A 13,260-nucleotide genomic window follows, 5' to 3' on the forward strand; every position below is an offset into this window, starting at 1 on the left:
GCATGGACTCCCGAGCACTGTCCTCCGAGGTGCTCTTCACCAGCCAATCGTCAAGGTAAGGGAACACATGCACTCCCAGCCTATGTAGCGACGCTGCAACTACCGCTAGGCATTTTTTGAACACTCTGGGAACTAACGCTAGTCCAAAGGGCAGCATGCAGTACTGGAAGTGCTGCATTCCCAGACGAAATCAAAGAAACTTCCTATGAGCTAGAAGTATTGGGATATGACTGTAAGCGTCCTTCAAGTCCAGAGAGCATAGCCAATCTTTTTCCTGAATCATGGGAAGAAGGGTGCCCAGGAAAACCATCCTGAACTTTTCTCAGAAAGGAATTTGTTCAGGGGCCTTAGGTCTAGGATAGGACGCATCCCCCCTTCTGCACAAGGAAGTACCTGGACTAGAATCCCAGCCCTGCTTCCCCTGGTGGAACGGGTTCAACCATCTGGGCCTGTACAAGGACAGAGTTCCTCTGCAAGTACCTGCCTGTGCTGAGAGCTGAATGAATAAGCTCTTGGTGGACAATTTGGAGGTTTGGAATCCAGATTGAGGATGTATCCTAATCGGACTATTTGAAGAACGCACCTTTGGTGAAAAAACATTAACTTCCCCCCAACCGGCAAGTCATCTGGCACGGACACTTTTATGGCAGCTATGCTCTTCTGGAGCCAGTCAAAAGCTTGTCCCTGACTTTTGCTGGGAAGCAGCAGGGCCTTGGGCACATGCTGTTGATGAGAACAAGCACGCTGGGGCTGAGCCTGAGTAGGCTGGCAAGTCGCCGGAGTGTACCTACGCCTACAATAGGAATAGGGAGCACTCCGTGACCCACCAAAATACCTCTTTGGGAGGTGGGGCTGACCAAGATGGCGTCGAGATCAGACGTCCTAAGCTGAGCTCCGGAGAGTTTTCCTTAGTTCTTTTTTTCCCTTGTTCCATTATGCCTAAGAGTAAGGGAAAAGTAAGAGGAGGTTTCTCCTTACCCTCTGCTGACCCTACTCGATGACAGTTACCAATTACAGCCTATGTGACGCCGATTACATCGAGGGACGCTCCGCTGCCCGGATTTGAGAGGAGTCCTGGCCAGGAAAGTGAAGTATCACTTAGTCCCTGCAGTCCAAATCGTCAGGTTCCCGAGGCAGAGAGCAGACTGGGTGGAAGTCTCATCCAACTGTCAGAATTCGCGGCGGAGAGACGAGACAAGGAGAAATCCCCCCCAGGATATGGCGACGCCTCAAGTTGGAGAAACCCACGAAAATATGAACCTAACATCTACCCCTAAAGGTAGTGGGAGTGAGGAGAACGTTTCGGAGGAAAGACCTGCCGCTCAGCTGGTAACAGAAATGCGGCCTAGCCCAGAAGTGCCACTATTACCTTTAGAGAAACCAACAAAGGTAACCTTAGATTCCCTCTGGGGTGCAATGGAGTCTTTGCATAAGGTATGCCTTACTTTTGTTACTAATACAAATTCTAATTCTTCTAAGATTGATTCTCTTCAAGCTCAAAGCGTCTCTCAAGAATCTAATTTAAAGCAATATGAATCATCTTTAACCCAAGTTAAAGAACTGGAGAGTAAATTACTTCAGAATGCAGATTTGGTACATCGTAAATTAGAGAACCTGGAAAATGGGGCTAGATCTTTGAATTTGAGACTTTTAAATTTTCCCTCTACTAAATATACCCCAGTAAGAGAACTATTTCAAAGATTTTTAAAAGAGGCTCTCCAATATCCAGAAAATAGTTTTCCTCCGGTGCAAAAGCTTTATTATTTGCTTGCTCGAGATTCTAAAACAAGAGAAAAATTGCCTTTATCCGCTCCTCCTGAAAGTTTGGATGTTTCAGTGCTTCTTGAACAAATCACAAGAAGAAATAGACTTTAGATCTACCTTGTTGGTTTCATTTGTTTTTCTTCCGGACAAAGGGGCATTAATAAGACTTTATTTAAGACAGACTTCTCCAGTTCTGTTCATGGGAGAAAAAATCCAAATATTCCCGGATGTTTCTAGAACCACTCAGGAGAGAAGGAAGAGATTCCTATCTATGAGACAAGAGACTCTGAACTTGGGAGCTAAATTTCAATTAAGATTTCCTTGCAAATGTGTAATTTATTTTGAGAATAAGACGTACCATTTCTTTGAACCATTACAACTTCATTCATTTCTTAACGCAAGAACTCCTAATCAACCATAGGGAATCTTGTTGTTATTGGACTATTTGTTATAAGATGTAATTGCACTCGATGCTATCCTTCTTTTATGATAGTATTTCCTGTTAGTTTATCCTTATCCTCTTTTTAAGGATTAATATATCAGCCCCCCTCTATTATTATTTTGAGGACTACAGAATATATGACACTTGTGTAAGGGAATTTTCCCATAAATGTTTATTTCTTTTGAAGATTTTGCATATTTCTTGTCAAAGCTCGCTTTGGAATTGTATTTAAAATCCAATAAAATAGAACAAAAAAAAAACAAAATACCTCTTTAGTTGAGGAGGCAGGAGACAGAAGCCAAAGCATCAGTATGCTTCTTGATCTGATCAACTAGATCTTCCACCTTCTCTCCAAAAAGATTATCCCCGAGACACAGAACATCTGCGATCCTCTGCTGGATGGAATGGTCCAGGTCAGAAACACAGCCATGAGAGTCTGCGCATTGCTATACCTTGAGCAGAAATCTTGGATGCTACATCAAAAGTGTCGTATATGCCCCTGGCCAAGAATTTACGACACATCTTCTGCTGCTTGACCAGCTGGTGAAAGGGTTCAGCCTGCTAGGGCATCAACCAAAGTAGACAAGTTCCGCATGTGGATGCTCATGAAGAGCTGGTATGACTGAATACGGGCAGCAAATATGGCGGCCTGATACCTCTTTCTGTCAAAAGAATCCAAGGTCCTAGCTTCCCTGCCTGGAGGTGCTGAAGCATAATCCCTAGAACTCTTGGTTCTTTTGAGAACGGAGTCCACCACCATGGAGTTGTAGGGTAACTGAGACCTCATCAACCCAGTCTCCCCATGGATCTGGTAGAGAATCTGTCTTCTTCGGGACAATGGGGACAGACAGAGGAGATGCCCAGTTTCTCATACGGACGTTCCCGAGTACCTTATGCAAAGGAGCTGTCACTGCCTCTCTAGGTGGAGAGTATAGTTCAGGACCTCGAGCATCTCAGCCCTGGGCTCATCCTCCACGTCTATGGGGAATGGAATGGCCTGAGCCATTTCCCGCACAAAAGATGAAAAGGAGAGGCTCTCAGGAGGAGACAGTTTCCTTTCAGGTGGAGGGGAAGGTTCAGAGGGTATCCCAAAAGACTCATCGGAGGAAAGGTATCTGGGACCTTCCTCTGTATCGGAGAGTACTTCCCTCAATGACTTCCAAGACAGGACCCGCCTCGATGCCAAAGACCCGTGGTCTCGATGGCGATGTCGAGGAGCCGACCCCCGCATGGACTGCGACGAAGCTTCCTCCATGGATGTCAATGGGGAGTCGACCTGGGTGGCAGCAGATACAGGAGTCGCAAGTGGCGCCGAGCTCGGAGTCCTCACCACGGGTGGAGGGCCAGACATAGCTGCAGCAGGTGCAAGCACCCCCCAACGCTGATGTAGTGTGACGCAGCAGTCTTTCCAGAAGCTCTGGAAGCAAGGCCTGAATCCACTTGTCGAGAGCCGCCATCAGAAAAGGTTGTGGGGCCGGTGGAGCAGTCTGTGGCAGAGCTAGCAAAACAAAAGAAAAAACGCAGATCAAAAAAGACAAAAAAATAGAACAGGAGGGTAACAGAAGAAGTGGTTTATTACAAGTTACCCGACGTGGCCATGTTTCGCCCTCAGGCTGCGTCAGGGGTAAAACAAAAACTACAAAATAAAAATACATAATGAGTAAAACAAACATCACATTGTATATTTGATAATAAAACATATCTAAAAACACTATCACATCATATAAAATAAAAACAGATCAAATCTAAAAACATAATACAATAAAATATATCAAATCAATATCAGTTAAGAACATTCAGATTAAATATGCATGCAATAAAATAATAACTAGCCGTTGAGCCCGTTACAACGGGCTATTGGGTCGCCGCTGCCCCCTCCCCTCGAGTTCGCTGCTGCCGACGCCAGCCCGTCTCTTCGCTATTCAACTTACATCTCCGGAGCAGGCAGATCAGCTGAGCTCCCGTCGGCCTTCCTTCTCTGCCTGTGTCCCGCCCTCGTGTGACGTAACGTCGGCGAGGGCGGGACACAGGCAGGGAAGGAAGGCCAACGGCAGCTCAACTTATCTGCCTGCTCCGGAGATGTAAGTTGATTAGTGAAGAGACTGGCCGGGTGGAGGGGTGGCGGCAACTCCGGGGGGGGGGGGGGGGTGTACCAGTGGCGGCGACCTCGGGGGGGGGGGGGAGGGGGAGCAGTGGCGACCTCGGCGGTTCCCTCCCCTTCGCGCAGTTTCCCTCTCTGTCCCGCCCACCCGTCATCGCGTATTGACGCGGGGGCGGGACAGAGAGGGAAGTCTACTGCGCATTTGCGAGTGAGTACGGTCACTCGCCGTTTATATGTTTGATTTTAATGCAAGACATGATATCAACAAAAAATAATAATATCAACACTAAATGTATATCAACAGAACTGCATAGGACAGATAGGTGGAGATATACAACACTAAAATAACTGAATGACCGTACATACTAAATATCACCTACCTAATAGGGGTAAAAAAGCAAAGTGAACCCCTAAAAGTAGTCATACAACCACCTAAAAAATACAAAATAAAATAAATAAAATCTCACAATGCTTGGCCTCAATTGCCGTCTTTTATGCACAATGATCTAAAAATATTGAAATTAATATTCACTTTGTTAAAAAGCAAGAATCAGTGGGTTTCCATGTTCTAATAGATAGCAACTCAAATCAATAGAAATCAATACAAAGTACCTATGACAAATCACATATATCCTGATGATGATATCATTAAAAAGAACTCCACAGTGGCCATGAAAAAAACTGATTACAACTCACAGGCAATCCAGCACTCATTACTGTTGTTGAAATTGTGCTGTTGCAATGCACCAAACGTGCTTGGGAAGCACTTATGTAAGGTAGGATATAAGATACTCCATATGGAATTTAGATGGTGGTGTGTACTGTTTAAACAGCTTGGCTTGCTTTAAATATGTTTTGTCAGTACAAATTCTAAGTCAGTTATTTTTTCTAAGCCAGTTGCTTGATGCTCCATGTCTGTTTGATTGAAGTTTGTGTAATCTGATCATCTTAGTGTTGTTAGCTTTAATACTTAAAGGGGGTTTGGGATGTTGCCACAGTTATGATTGAAACAGATGATTGTATATCTACCTATTCAAGTATCGGTAAAGAGCACTGCATTACATGCCAGTTGTGCTGAGTGGGATTGATAAATTCTTTCTAATGATAAAATCATTAGGGTTTATGTGTGGATATCCACCCATTCAAATAGCAGCATAAAGCACTGGATTGCCTGTGAGTTTGGCTGAGCGCCTCTGAATCTGTATTGCTACATCCACTGCAAAGTTTTTTCTAATGACACAAGTATCAGGGTAAGCATGTTTGGTGCGTTGCAACAGCACAATTTCAACAACAGTAATGAGTGCTGGATTGCCTGTGAGTTGTAATCAGTTTTTTTCATGGCCACTGTGGAGTTCTTTTTAATGATATCATCATCAGGATATATGTGATTTGTCATAGAACAGTATGATGTTTTTAGGTACTTTGTATTGATTTCTATTGATTTGAGTTGCTATCTATTAGAACATTGAAACCCACTGAGTCTTACTTTTTAACACAGTGAATATTAATTTCAATATTTTAGATCATTGAATGTGCATAAAAGATGGCAATTGCGGCCAAGCATTGTGAGATTTTATTTATTTATTTTGTATTTTTTAGGTGGTTGTATGACTACTTTTAGGGGTTCACTTTGCTTTTTACCCCTATTAGGTAGGTGATATTTAGTATGTACGGTCAGTTATTTTAGTGTTGTATATCTCCACCTATCTGTCCTATGCAGTTCTGTTGATATACATTTAGTGTTGATATTATTATTTTTTGTTGATATCATGTCTTGTATTAAAATTATTATTTTATTGCATGCATATTTAATCTGAATGTTTTTAACTGATATTGATTTGATATTATATTTTATTGTATTATGTTTTTAGATTTGATCTGTTTTTATTTTATATGATGTGATAGTGTTTTTAGACATGTTTTATTACCAAATATACAATGTGATGTTTGTTTTACTCATTATGTATTTTTATATTGTAGTTTTTTTTTACCCCTGACGCAGCCTGAGGGCGAAACATGGCCACGTCGGGTAACTTGTAATAAACCACTTCTTCTGTTACCCTCCTATTCTATTTTTTTGTCTTTTTTGATCTGCTTTTTTTCTTTTGATTTGCTATTTCTGTGGCAGATCTTTGCCTTTTTTTGTTTCTGTCTGCTCTCTGTGGCAGAGCTGCCTGGGGTTCGGGAGCAGGAACTGGACTGCTGGGAGACCGACGCATTGGCACTTCTTGTATGGAGGGGGAGCAGTCCTCTCGACGTTGGCCTCGGAGCTCCCGGCACCATGTGTCAAGGGAGAACGGTGTTGGTGCTTCTTAGCCTTTGCTTGATGCACCTCACCGAAGCTCCTCGGTACCAACGAGGACGTCATTGGTACCGAGGGGCTCTTTGTGGTCGGGTCCAATGATGGACGGTCCCGGGGGGCCTGCATAGCAGGAGGTGGGTGGAGACCCACTCGATGCCTCGCTGCTCCCAGTGTGTCGAGATCTCTCAGAAGCCACGCCTACCTCCACTCCCAACGCCGATGCCTCCCTCGATGCCGACGCCGCCAACCTCAATGCTGAAGGACCAGACCAAGCCCCAAAAAGTTTCTCTCTGGGCTTCTCATGCCAGTTGAGTCCTTTTCGTCATACGAAGGCAAAGGGCACAATGGACTGGGCTATGGTCAGGCCCAACCACTGGATACAACATGAATGGGTATCAGTGCCTGAGATGGTCCGGTTGAACCGAGAACAGCGTTTGAAGCCACTGGGAGTCTTCGATGACATGGAAGGGAAGACTGCCCTAGCCAAATCAAAAGACGCGATTGTGCTGAAAATAAAGCACAAAAAAGAGAAAACCCGGCCGAGCAGGCCTAATGATGACCGTGACTAAAAATAAAGGGAAACTTGACATGGGCAAAAAGGAAAACTAAGAAATAAGAGGATTTCTTTTTTTTTTTTTTTTTTACAATACTAAAAGAAAGAAAAAGGGAGAAAAATACAATCGAACCGTGTAATTAGGCACTGAAGGCTCTCCTAGGCGAAGAAGCGGAGCCAGGGTAAACAGCTACCGCTCTTCACACGGAAAAAAAGTAACTGAGGTGTGTGGCTGCGTGGGAAGGCACTCGGTGCATGCGCAGTCAGACGCACAGCACGCTAAGAAGGCTCTAGCAAACATTTTTGCTATTTCAAATGCCAGTTCCCGAGCCGGCGCGGATCACCGACCCACTTGTGAGGATTATTTCAGCCTACTTGTCCTCTGAGAATAAGCAGAAACAAAAGCTCAGCTCTAAATAGACATATTTACCATTAAAAGTATTTGTTTTCAATGAGGAAATTCACTGGGACATGAAGAAAGAACCAAGTAGGCAGGTTTTCCTGCTGTCAATCATCGGCTGAGAATGTGACAGTCTGAGGACAAAACAGTATAAAGCAAACCAATCTCCACCACTACAGCAATTCAGTGCCTGAGTCACACAAAAGCATTTTCTATAGATTTAGTACTATTTAATGTATGACTCATGAATGTGTCATTCTCTGTTGAAGGATTTCTTTGCCTAGTATGCTGTCATATATCAGGGGTAACACAACTCAGTACACATTTCCTTTCATAACAGATAGAGACAGTTTCCCTGGAAGAACAAGGATGTGTTATTGGAGAACATGCCTATGTTCTGAGCTAGAGATCACTTATAGGCTCCTGATCTCTACTATGCTATTTTGTCCATGTTTTGCTCTTTAGATTGTAAGCTCTCTTGAGCAGGGACTGTCCTTCCCTATGTTAAACTTGTACAGCGCTGTGTAACCCTGGCAGCGCTATAGAAATGCTAAGTAGTAGTAGTAGTAGTTATGGAAAAATGTTTTAAGTTAAAAATCTCATGTTTATATCCTGGTAAAAATCAGTCAGATGATACTAGGCAAAGTACGTTTGGCCATGAGAAAACTTCTAATCAAGTAGGGCCCGTTTACTTTTTTCCTTTCTCCTTTAAACTTGAAAAAAGTTTCCCCATACTATAAAGGGTAAATGTGGGATTAGAGTTTTATGCAATATTTGAACTGAATGCTGTATGGTTACTGTCAGTATTTACATAATTACTGTTGCAATTAAGATTTTAAAAGACTTTATGAAATAAACAATCCCATCAACTTCAGACTAGTGTTCAAGAGTTCCACACCTTATGCATAATTTCTAGAACACTTATAACGTCAATAACTTCAACTTGAACATGAAATTAATGTATTTGTTTCAGCACAAAAGATATCCCTTTCTACTTTCAATTAGAATGGGAATGTGCCCCAGACTATGCAGAAGGAATTTGTACAGTCCATTCCGATAAGCCAGCTTCCACCTGGAGTAGTTTTCACACCTGAAGATTCTGTACGACCATAGAATCCTGTGCTCCCTTTCCCCCCAACCCCACTCCATTTCACAACACAGGTAGCAAAGTAAGATGCTTACTGCGTGAGAGAGTTGTCTACCCTGCTTGGACACAGCAGCCTGGTATTTGGCCATTCTGTCCTTCAGTGGCGTCTCACGAATGTGAGGAATGTCCAAGTTTCTCTGGTTTGTTATCTTGCTGGGGCTAGATTCTGGTGAACTGGAGGACAAGTGGCCTGGAAAAATATAGCGAGATTTAGTGAAAAGAAGCAATGAAACCCTTTACCAAGCAGCAAACACAGAACTCACTCAAGGAAATGAGCGTTACATCTGAATGTGCAGTTGGAACTCTTATTACTAACAGGTGAATGATTTGATAGGATGTCATAATCACTATACCTATTACCTGCTTTTATAATTCATTTATACATTCTCAGTATTACCATCTTTTACACTATCCTGATCTGAGGAATGTTTTTATCTCCCAAAAGTAGTAAAAAAAAAATCACGTTAGTCCAATATAAAAAGGTATTGCCTTATATTCATATTTTTGTTTACTGAAAAACCTTTAACACAGTCACTTAAACTGCCCTTCGGGTAATTTTTTTTTTTTTTTAGAGTCCAGATGACAACTGTGTTAGAAGCTCCCCCTTAAATCCCATTTACCTGAGGGCATTGAGTGACCTGCCCCCTTTATTGGGGCTCATTAGGCGATAGATGGGGACAGTTAGACATAAGGGACTGGGGAGGGAAGGGGGGAGTAAGGGAGGGGGGTTTTCTGGGCTTGTTTTTGTCGTTATGGGGCCTGATTGTGATCTCTTGTCAGGTTAAGGAGGGGTCAGAGGTGGGGTTTTTTGAGGAATGTTACTTGGGGGAGTGGACTGGCTGTGGGCTTGATGAGTTGAAATTGTGAGGGGGTGCCGGTGGCTGGGACGAGACCCCCAGGATTGCTATCTTATACGTGTTACTAAGGGTATCTTATATTGGGGATATAACAATGTCTATGAACCTTTTTACTTGGAATGTGGGTGAAATCTCTTCCCCTATAAAACGGAGGAAGATCCTTCACACCCTGCACAAAAAGCATTTGCACATTGCTTTTCTTCAGGAAACCCACCTTAATGCTGCTGAACATAAGAAACTACTCACATGGTGGGTGGGTATGTATTTAGAGGCTCCCTCGGTGGCAAAGAAGGCTGGAGTAATTATTCTTTTTCACAAATTACTGCATGTTGAGACTAAGAGGGTATTTTCTGACCCAGTGGGACGGTTTGTTATAGCTCATGTGGTTACTGATAGTCGGTCTATGATCTTGTGTAACGTTTATGCCCCCAATGACTATAGGAAATCTTTTTATACGCAAGTAATGTCACAACTTCATCATTTTTCATCTCATCCTAGAATTGTGGGGGGGTCAATATTGTTGTGGACCCGGACTGGGACAGATCTCATAATCCCTGTCACCAGACGGCAAATAAGACTAAAGGGGTGTCTTTTTGTGTGAGGTTTTGGACTATGGTAGATGTGTGGAGACTGTTAAATCCTACTGAACATGATTATACCAACCTCTCTAGGGCACATATGACACACCTCAGAATAGACTTGATAGATCAGATTTTTTCTTCAGAAATTCTAGAAGCGGAGATAGAAGGTAAAATTATGTATCATACCTGATAATTTTCTTTCCCTTAATCATAGCCAATCAATCCATAGACTGATGGGTTGTGTCCATCTACCAGCAGGTGGAGATAGAGAGCAATCTTTTGCCTCCCTCTATGTGGTCATGTGCTGCCGGAAATTCCCCAGTATGTCGATATCAAAGCTCCATCCGCAGGACTCAGCACTTAGAGAATTACACCCACACTCTGTCCAGCTCACCACTGCCGAAGCGGGGGAGGGGAAATATTCCAGCGCACCACCGCCGGGGCGGTGGCCGGGAAACCACACCCGCCGATGCGGGGGGAACTGGCTAATCCTGCTACTGCAACCGCGGGAGGAGCTGGCTTACCCTAACACCACCGAGGCGGGAGGGATACAAAGCTACCCTACAGCCGCACGAAGCGGGAGGGAGCGCCGGCATAATTTAGTTATCAATCCAGCCACCGCCGAAACGGGAGGAGAGGAAGCAGCAGCTCACTGTAACACAAAATCGTCTCAACTCGAAGAGACTTCAATTGGAAGAACTTGAACACGAAGTCCTCGTGAACAGGAAATGAAGACTGAACTTGAACCTGAAATATAACCAGAACACAAACAATACAGATACCTGGGAGGGGCTATGGATTGATCGGCTATGATTAAGGGAAAGAAAATTATCAGGTATGATACATAATTTTACCTTCCCTATCATCAAGCTGATCAATCCATAGACTGGTGGGACGTACCGAAGCAGTACTCACCCAGGGCGGGACATGGAAATCCCTGAACGCAACACTGAAGCCCCAAACTGGGCCTGAGCAGCCACATCCAAGCGGTAATGTCGTGAGAAGGTATGAGCCGACGACCAAGTAGCCGCTCTGCAAATCTCTTCCAAGGAGACAGATCTGGACTCCGCCATCGAGGCTGCTTGTGCTCTAGTAGAGTGTGCCTTCAGCTGAATAGGCGGAATCTTCCCCGCCGCCACATAAGCTGACGCGATCGTCTCCTTGACCCAACGTGCCACTGTAGGCTTAGATGCCTGCAGACCCTTACGAGGGCCTGCGAACAGCACGAACAGATGATCCGACTTCCGGAAATCATTGGTCACTTCCAAGTATCTGATGATGACCCGTCTAACATCCAGGTATTTGAGCGCAGGGTACTCCTCTGGGTAATCCTCCCTACGAAAGGAGGATAGGTAAAGCTGCTGATTCACATGGAATCGAGAAACAATCTTGGACAGGAAGGAAGGCACTGGGCGAATCGATACTTCTGCCTCAGTGAATCGCAGGAACGGTTTTCTACACGAGAGCGCCTGGAGCTCGGAAATTCTTCTGGCTGATGTGATAGCCACTAGGAAGACTGCTTTCAACGTCAGGTCCTTCAGCGATGCCCTTGGCAAGGGCTCGAAGGGCGGCTTCTGCAAGGTCCGTAGTACCAGATTGAGATTCCACGTAGGCACTATCGAGTGCAGAGGGGGGCGCAGGTGATTAACTCCTTTGAGAAAGCGTACCACATCTGGCTGTGAAGCCAGGGAAGCCCCCTTCAGACGACCCCTGAAGCAAGCTAGAGCCGCCACCTGGACTTTCAGCGAACTGAGCGACAGGTCTGTCTCCAGCCCCTCTTGCAGGAACGCCAACACTGAAGAGATTGGAGCAGTGAAGGGCGATATAGAGCCTGCCTCGCACCATGACGCAAAGGTACGCCAAACCCTGGCGTAAGTGGTAGAAGTAGAGCGCTTCCTCGCTCTCAGCATAGTGGCGATGACCTTGTCTGAGAAGCCCTTCTTCCTCAGCCGCTTCCGCTCAAGAGCCAGGCCGTAAGACCAAAGGGGGAGGGATCCTCCATCACCACGGGACCCTGATGTAAAAGGCCCCGCTCCGCTGGCAGCCGCAGAGGGCCGTCCACCGAGAGTCTGACCAAGTCCGCATACCAGGGACGTCTGGGCCAATCCGGACTCACCAGGATCACCCGGCCCAGATGCTTTGCCACCCGGCCTAGCACCCTGCCCATCATGGGCCAGGGCGGGAACACGTAGAGAAGCTCCTGTGCCGGCCAATGCTGGAGAAGAGCATTGACTCCCAGAGATCGAGGGTCCCGTCCTCTGCTGAAAAAACGTGGCACTTGGCAATTGGCTGAGGACGCCATCAGATCCAGGCTCGGCCAGCCCCAGCATTTCGTGATGTCCAAGAACGCCCGAGCAGACAGTTGCCACTCTCCGGGATCCAAGGTATGGCGATTGAGAAAGTCCGCCTTGACATTCATGACTCCCGCAATGTGGGACGCCGACAGCTGTTCCAGATTCGCTTCCGCCCACAGGCATAGCTTCATGGCCTCCTTGGCTAGAGGGGCGCTCCTGGTACCTCCCTGGCGATTGACATAGGCCACAGCCGTGGCATTGTCCGACAGGACCTGTACAGGCCTCAGCACCAGTACCGGGAGAAACTCTAGAAGCGCCAACCAAATGGCTCGGAGCTCCAGGAGGTTGATGGACCATTTTGTCTCTGCAGGACACCAGAGCCCCTGCGCTGTCCGTCCCAGGCAGTGGGCTCCCCAGCCCGTCAAGCAGGCGTCCGTCGTGACAACAACCCACTCCGGGGTCGTAAGAGGCATTCCTGCGGACAGCTTGCCTGGCCTCAGCCACCAGCTCAGCGCCTTTTGCACCGCTGGATCCAAAGGAAGGCGTACGGCGTAATCCTCCGAGACTGGAGTCCACCGCCGCAGAAGAGTGCGCTGTAGTGGTCTCATATGAGCCCTGGCCCAGGGCACTACCTCCATCGTGGCCGTCAGCTGTACATAGTCCCAAGCCCGAAGAGTAGAGGAGGCTAGGAACTGGCCCACCTGGGTCTGAAGCTTGACGCTCCGGTTGTCCGGCAGGAATACTCTGCCCACTTGGGTGTCGAATCAAACTCCCAGATACTCCAGGGACTGAGTCGGGCGCAGCTGGCTTTTCTCCCAG

The 13,260-nt window shown here is 45.9% G+C and overlaps 1 protein-coding gene across 2 annotated transcripts in view; it reads right to left on the reverse strand.

Moving 5' to 3' along the window:
* The window catches only part of LIMA1 (LIM domain and actin binding 1), a 356,250-nt gene that overhangs the window by 157,892 nt on the left and 185,098 nt on the right, over nt 1–13,260 (reverse strand). For both annotated transcript variants that reach the window (XM_030198238.1, XM_030198236.1), the window contains exon 6: nt 8,745–8,899. In XM_030198238.1, coding sequence (XP_030054098.1) covers nt 8,745–8,899 — 155 coding nt within the window. The remainder of the gene's footprint in view (nt 1–8,744; nt 8,900–13,260) is intronic.

The sequence above is a fragment of the Microcaecilia unicolor genome, chromosome 3, assembly GCF_901765095.1.
Source record: "Microcaecilia unicolor chromosome 3, aMicUni1.1, whole genome shotgun sequence".
Taxonomy (NCBI): domain Eukaryota; kingdom Metazoa; phylum Chordata; class Amphibia; order Gymnophiona; family Siphonopidae; genus Microcaecilia; species Microcaecilia unicolor.